Below are 7,244 nucleotides of genomic sequence, written 5' to 3' on the forward strand. Positions count from 1 at the left end.
TTGGGCCCCTTCCTGCCCCAGAACTTTCTATCGGGCAGTTGGTCCCTCGCAGCTCCTCCTGGTCATCCTCAGTCAAGCGGAGGTGCTTGGTAGGGTTTTGCAGAGGACAGAAGGAATGTGGCACCCACTTGACCATGGGTGTCCTGGGGCTTCAAACCACAGCACAGAGTGCACACGGGGTTGTGCTCACGTGGCCCCCAGCTCTGGCCCGGAGTGGTGCTAACGCAAATGGGTGGACTATTGGGAGACGTTAGCCTTTTCCTGTGTAATTGAATGAAAAGTGGAGGTTATTGGAAGAGCTGTATGAATTCAGAAAGAACTCACTCTGCCTTGAATGGGCATGTGGACATTTTCCCAGCATCGATTGTCAGCTCTTGGTACCGAGTGGTCTTTGGGCAGGGGGCAGTGTGGTAGTCAGGGGCCGTGGCAGGGGGCAAGGTCGTAGACTCAGTTTGCTTGAACAGATCACCGTTTGAACAGTGATTTTTAAGGAGCTATGTCTGTCTGGTTGGAAGGACCCCATAAACCTACGTACTGGGTTGGAATATCCTAGTTCCCAAGAATCAGGTGTGCAGAGATGGGCCTCCCTGGTGGAGTCTTACTCGCCAGACAGCCAGGCTCCTGGGGCAGGACGTGGGACCATCACCAGCAGAGTGGGTCCGAAGGGCAGATCCCAAGTTCAGAGCGAGACCCATGCTTCCTAGGCGAAGCTGCTTGTTTGCTCTAGATCCTCGGAGACTACACCTGCCAAGTGCAGCATAAATTAGCCCTGCTGGAGAATCCTGGGATACTAGGGTTTTTCATTCTTCTCCCTGAAATCTCATGGTTTTGTCAGTTTCTACCATCAGGTCCCCTCCAGGCATGTTTTTGACCCTGGCACAAGTCTTAGACAAAAGAGGAGGGGGACGGACATCCAGCCCCTTTTCCTTGGCTGTTGCGAGGCTTAAAGGCTTGCCTTGTATTCCCGGAGTGTAGCCCCTCCCTGATGGGGTCGGGACAGCCAGAACACCTTCGGGGGGTGGGAGGGGCAGCTTCTGATGCTGTTGACTCGCCGTGAGTAATGCGGGCTTGAAAAGAGCGTCAGGGTTAAGTCAAGAAATTAAAGACCTGAATTTCATACAGATGTATAGTGAGCTCGTGCCGGACACTTCGGTTGACTTTCTAAGCTGCCCCAAAGGAAGAGTTAACAGACTAAGTGAGAAAAGAATGTGGCACAAAATCGCAAATTTGGACGCAAAGCTGGTGAACGTCCTCCAGGCTAGTCAGACTGTCACCTTCAGGGTCTCCTTCCCGCCAGCAGAAGGCTTCGCTTCCCTGCATAAACCATTTCCAGCTCTTGGTCCAGTGTTGCAGATCCGGGTGCCAGCCAGTAATAAAGGGGGGCTGGGGATCCTCCCAGCAGACTCCCCGGAGCTCCGCATGAGCCCTCGTCTGGGGACACCTGGACGCCGCCCCTGGGCCGGACAGCCTGTGTGCTCCCGCGTAGTCTGGAGGCGCCGCGCGGCGGCTTTGGGCCGCGTTTCCAAGTGATTCTTCTTAAGAACGAGCGCACAGGAAGGAACTTGGTCCCCGGGCGCCTCCACGCCGGAAGAGCCACTAGACGGAGTGGCCCCTGGGAGCCCGCCGTGGCCGTGCGGCGTGGAGGCGGCCTGGCAGCTCTGGGAAGTGATTATTCTGGGCTGAGGGCGCGCTCTCACCTCAGCTGTGCTCCTCCGGACTCTGAGTTGATTGCTTCTGGGAGGGTTTCCCACGTGGCCGGCACAGCCGAAAGACTCGGGGTCCAGGTCAGGGTCCCGGTGCAGCGTGGGGAGCGGCGGTGTCTGTGCTCGGGGTGGGGGGGTTGGTGACCGCGGTGCAGGGTGACCGGCTGGTGTGGCCGTTCACAGGCCACTGCGCTGCGTTCCTGGCCTCCCGTCCCTCCCCCCCCGCTGCGCTGTTGGGGTCGCACACCGTGCGTCACCTGGACACGGTCAGAGTGCAGTGTTGAGAGAGGGTTCGTGCTTTTCACGTGTGGATCCCGCACAGACTGGGTGCGTCAGGAACATGGAACTGTTGAGAAGGAAAATTAAAGGTACTCAACATGAAGAAGAATTCACGACTGAAAGAATAGAATTGGTCCCTTAACTTTGTTTTTCCTGCACGTGGGGTTTGAAGGAAGGGCGTGAGCCAGGCCTGCTGCGGGGCGCTTGGCCTTGCGGAGTGCAGCGTGGTGCTGCGGCTCGGCTGCCGGGTCCCACGCTGCTGGCCGCTTGGGGCAGCTTTTGAAGTCGGTCTTTTTAATGATACTAATTTATGTACCTAACATGCTTCTCTGCTAAGAACGCACGGGGCTTTAAAACGTTTCCTTCCGTGAGGGATCCTTAGTGCGAGCCGTCTGGCCTGGCTGCAGCCTGCCTGGTGGTCCTGGTGAGGGGCGTCCGACCCACGAGGAGGCACGGACACGGCCGGGCGGCCGTTCTGTGAATGCACCAGCCGTGCAGGAACTCTGGGGGGCGGGCAGGCCCCTTTCTCTCGTACGCTTTGTCCCAGAACGCAGATACTTTCAGAGACTATCCCAGTGATTCTGCTTTACTACAGACCCCATGTGCCTGCCGCCCCGCGGAGCCTGGCAGCGCCCGCCTCACCTGGATGACCCGGACGTCGACCTCTAAGTCCCAGGGCTCTTCGGAGTCCCGGCCCTGCGCTGCCGTCCTGCTGTCCTGCAGCTTTAGATACTTATCATCCGAATCACGCTACCGCTTTGTCTTTGGCGGGGGAGGCCTTGGTGAAAGCTTGCTTTGGTGCCGCCCTGCTGGGTGGCAGAGCAGGTGGATTTGGGTTGGTTTGGATGCCCCTCGAGGTTTGTGCCACAGGTGTGGCTTGGGGCGGGGTCGGGGGGGACCTGGGAATGGGGTCGTGTGCTTTTAGGGGCACCCACGGCCGGTCCCTGTGGAGCCTCTGCCCTGGGCCCTGTCCGAGCGCCAGGCCCTTGGCTCCCTCCACTGTTGGAGTTCCTGCAGACAGACTTGGCTGTCGGGGTAAATTAAACTTGTTTTTCTCGGTCAGCTCTGGGAACTTGCCTCCGTAGTGACTGGAGAGCCCCGGGCACCTCAGCTCTGCTGGCCGTTGGCCCCTGTCTCTGAAGGAACCGGCAGGAGGGGTGGTTGCGGCTAGTGCCTGAGCAGGGTCCTGGGGCCGCGAGGCCTGGGGCCCGGTCTGTAGCCTCGGGCTGGTCAGTGTCCCTCACGTGCCCCAGATGCACGGGTGGGACACGTCAGCTGGGTCACAAGGGCAGCGGCTCCGCACCCCCAGAATCTTGTCATTTGTGCTGAAATTCCTTTCGTTTGTCCCAAGTTATTTTTCTGTTGTCATCTTAACAGAGCCTTGTGGTAGAAGTGACATGTTAATGGGGACTTTGAGTGAGGTGCGCTGTGACAGCAGGTGCTCTCTGGGGGAGGGGCTGGGGCCACGGCAGTACCGAGCCCAGCTCTGCCCCGCGTGTGCCCAGGGTCCCTTCTGGGTCAGGTGTTAGGATCTCATGGCTGCAGTGGTGGCCACGGCGGTCAGGTGGAGGCAGGACAGGGTCAGGGGCCTCAGCAGCTGGCCCCACGGCCACCCCGTCTTCCTCTGGGGCCTTCTGCTGCCTCAGGCTCGGTTGTCATCATCGAGCCTGGAAGTCAACAGCTCAGCAAAGCCTGCCCGGACGGGAGCGTAGAGGGGGGACGGGACTGCTGTCACCTTGCTCTGACCGGCGTCCCGAGCCTCAGGGACGGGAAAGATCTGTCCCTCCGTAGTAGGTTAGCAGGTTTTTCTTTTTCTTCTCAGGTTATTTTACATGTAATTGAGTCTGGTGGGGGGAGGGGAGGCCGTCCTCCCCTCTAAGAAGTGACGCCCACAGTCGGCTGAGCCTCCAGGCAATCGCACGTGAGGCCTCTGAACCCCACTCTCTGTGTGTTCCTTCGAAGCCACTGGCCGTTGCTGGCCACTCACGGCCGGCCTGGGACCCACCTGGGACCGAATGGGGCCATTTGGTGTCACCTCGTTGTGCCTCCGACGTGTAATCACGTCCAGTAACGGACCCACTGACACGTCCCCAGACTAGCTCTGGTTCCCTGTTCTTCCGCCGCGCCCCTCGATCATGGCCGTGGGGCCCGTTCCCTGGATCTGCCTCCAGCCGCAGCAGTGGTGAGCCCTCTGCCTGCCCTCCCCCTTGCCCTGCCGAGTGGTTAGCCCTTTGTCTTCTCCCTCCCGTTGAAAACTCCGATGCAGCTTCCTACACACACGGCCCGGGCGTCTGGCAGGTGTAACCGCCCCAGTGGGACACGCAGGTTTCTCGGGTGCACGGGCTGCAGGGAAGGCGGAGAAGGACGGGAGCACAGGGCCTCCCGCGTCGCTCGAGGGAGGACTCCGCGGCTCTGGGGTCTCCTCCAGTGCTGCCATGGGCTGAGTAGACTGCCCTCGTAGGCGGCCCCCTGGCAGCAGGTGGTTGGCCATGAGCCAGGCCTGGGGCAGGTGTCGGGGGCTCCTTGTGTGTGGGCTGTCGGCCCCCATCTAACTGACAGAGGACCCTCATGCCTGGGATTGTGGTTCTGCGAAGGACGAGCGTCGTGCCCCCGTGGCGTCTGCCGACAGACTGTCAGCCCCATCTGGACGGGAGAGGGTGCTCCAGGATGTGGCCGCGTCCTTTAAAATCCCGAGAGTGCTTTCACGTGGTCTTCGGGCAGGTTCAGGGGCCCGACGGTGTTAAGGCCCAGTCCCACGGTGATCGGGCTGGTTCTGTCCCTTGTCCTGTCCAGTCAGGCCATTTAAATACAGCCTTGTTACCTGAAATCCGCATCCAGCCGTGTGCCGGCTTGCTCTTCTTCCACCACATCGTTTGGACCGATTGCACACAAGGTCCTGAGTTATTTCTGCAGAACCGAAGGGCTCTCCAGAGGGTGAGGTGGTGTGCATTCACCTGCAGCCAAGCACACGTTAAGCCCACGGCACAGGGCAGATGGAAGGTTCCCATCCTCAGATGAGGCATGGGCATGAACAGCCCAGAACCCGTGGAGATGAGCCCACAGCCGGGCTCGCCCCTGCGGACGGGACTCCGGTCTGGCCAGGGCTGCAGGGAGCCCATCCCCGGGGCGGAGTCCGCCCTGCCCGGTGGGCTGCGGGGGCCGTGCAGGGGTGCAGGGTCTCGTGGGGGCCCCGGGTGGGGCTGTCGAAGGTGAGCAGAGGGGAGCGTGGACGGAACGCCCGCCCCTGCATGGCTGTGGCGCTCTTTGAATCGGTCAGAGGCCGCACTGTGCGGTGGAACGAGGCAGCCGGTGGTTTTGTTGAGCTTCAGGTGTGGCCTGGAGAGAAGCGAAGAGACCTGACTTTATTGTGTCTTTTTTTTTTCTTTTTTTAAACACGGGGGAGTATTTGGAAACATGTTTGCCTCTTAGTGGGGAAGCAGCCACTGTTCTGCACAGTGTTTCACAAGCCGTGTTTCCTTAGGATTCAAAGAAGGTGGCAAGAGGAAGAAGCAGAAGCAGAGAGAGGAATCCAAGAAGAAGAAGTCGACCAAAGGCAACCACTAGACGGACTGCAGCCTCGCTCGCGCTGCCCGAGGCGGCGCCCAGGCCGGCTCCGTGCGGTAGTGCGCGTTAGCTCGCGGCGCCTGCTTTGCCCCTGTCCCGAGACCGCACCTTCTCAGCACGGGCATGCGGAGGACGCCTCCGTCAGCGCAGGGGCGGCGGGAGACGGGAGCGACGGTCGCGGGTGGCGGAGGCACGGGTGTGGAGCCTGCCCGACGGCCCTCGCTCCTCCCAGCACTAAATCCGATTGCGTCTCCTCGAGTGGTTAAGGACCCAGCGCCTTCTTCTCAGCTGCTCAGCCGGACACCAGCTTGTGAGATGCTCTAGCGTTAGGGGTGTGACGGGTGCCGGCAGGTGACGGAGTGTGTTCTCGGAATGACTTTCTTTCTTCGTGGCGGTAGATTTCTGGGAGCCAGCACGTAGTTAAGGGCAGGGTGACCGAGCGGCATCGTGCATCGGGTCACGGCCTCTAGGGTGCTCGTCCTTCAGACCGGGGGCGGGCTAGACCTCCGAGCAGCGCTGCAGAGTGGCCTGGCCACATCCTGGGGGGGCCCCGGGGGTGAATCACTTTAGATGTAAAGTCATTCCTTACATTTATCGTAGTTTTAATCTCTAGCCTGAACTTGACTTCAAATATTGTTTAATTTTTGCTAAATCCCATCTTTTTTTTCTTGGACCCTTAATTCTTCTTAGCACATTCACAGGATCCTATAGAATTTTGTTGGGTAAATGCCATCTCTGGGTCATAGTTTGGGTCACGCGGGGAAGAACAGATGAGGTGTTTACACACACCCTCTGGCGAGAAGATATGAATAAGGAGGCGGAACGAAATGTTTCTGTCTGTAAACATTGTCTCCTTTGCAAACATTTTTTTTTTTTCTGGCAAGATTCTGTGCGGTTTCCTGTGCTTCTGCTTTTGCATGATCAGCTGCTTCTTAACCCTCTGCTACTGACTAGGTCCTGCGCTGCCTTAACCTTCCCTGCGCGCGCCCTGCCCCGGCCGTTCTCCGCCTCAACACGAGCGCGTGCTCACGGGGCGCAGCGGTGAGGGCCCCGGGCAGGGCCTGGGTGGGATCGGGGGTGCCAGGGACTTGCATCTGCGGCCGCATCATGGGCGTGAGAGCCAGAAATGAGTGCAGCCTTTGTGATTTTAAGATGACTGTTATGGAGAAGTTGGCTTTGTTTGGCTTTGCTGGGGAGGTGGTGTGGACTGGGGTTTACTGCTTGTTGTGGAAAATGTGCCCGTGAAGGCCTCATGTATTTTCAGTGCTGCCTTACACAAATAAAGCGTAAACGCAACGTGCTGCTGCTCATGTGACGTCATTATTGATATAGCTGCGCATCGCCCTGTTCTCAGTAATTAGAAGTAAAACCGTTCTTGTCTATCATTTCAGTTAGGAGCAGGAGGCTGGACGGGAGATTCGGGGACTCGGGAGACGGTGAGACGAGGTGTTGAGTGAGGGACAGCACCCCACTGAGCTGACCTCGTGTGAGACTGGCGGCCTGGCTGGCAGGGAGGGGGACAGCGGAGGACGTGGGGGACAAGCGCTGTTCCGCCCGTCCCAGCTGTGGGTGCAGCGTGACCAGGGCCATGCCGGAAACCAGCGATTCTGGGATAAAGAGGCCCACTCGCAGGACCCAGAGCCTCTCGCAAGGGGTCGTCTGGTCTGTGGATGTGTCTCCGATGCTCGCACACGGGGA

At 59.3% G+C, this 7,244-nt stretch overlaps 1 protein-coding gene across 1 annotated transcript in view; it reads left to right on the plus strand.

Annotated features, from left to right (window-relative positions):
* DNAJB6 (DnaJ heat shock protein family (Hsp40) member B6) overlaps positions 1 to 6,842 on the plus strand; it is a 68,787-nt gene extending 61,945 nt beyond the window's left edge. Inside the window, exon 11 of the mRNA XM_078059816.1 lies at positions 5,464 to 6,842. Within this exon, the coding sequence (XP_077915942.1) occupies positions 5,464 to 5,546 (83 nt within the window). The 3' untranslated portion in view covers positions 5,547 to 6,842. The remainder of the gene's footprint in view (positions 1 to 5,463) is intronic.
* Positions 6,843 to 7,244: the final 402 nt, after the last annotated feature.

The sequence above is a fragment of the Halichoerus grypus genome, chromosome 12, assembly GCF_964656455.1.
Source record: "Halichoerus grypus chromosome 12, mHalGry1.hap1.1, whole genome shotgun sequence".
Taxonomy (NCBI): Eukaryota; Metazoa; Chordata; class Mammalia; order Carnivora; family Phocidae; genus Halichoerus; species Halichoerus grypus.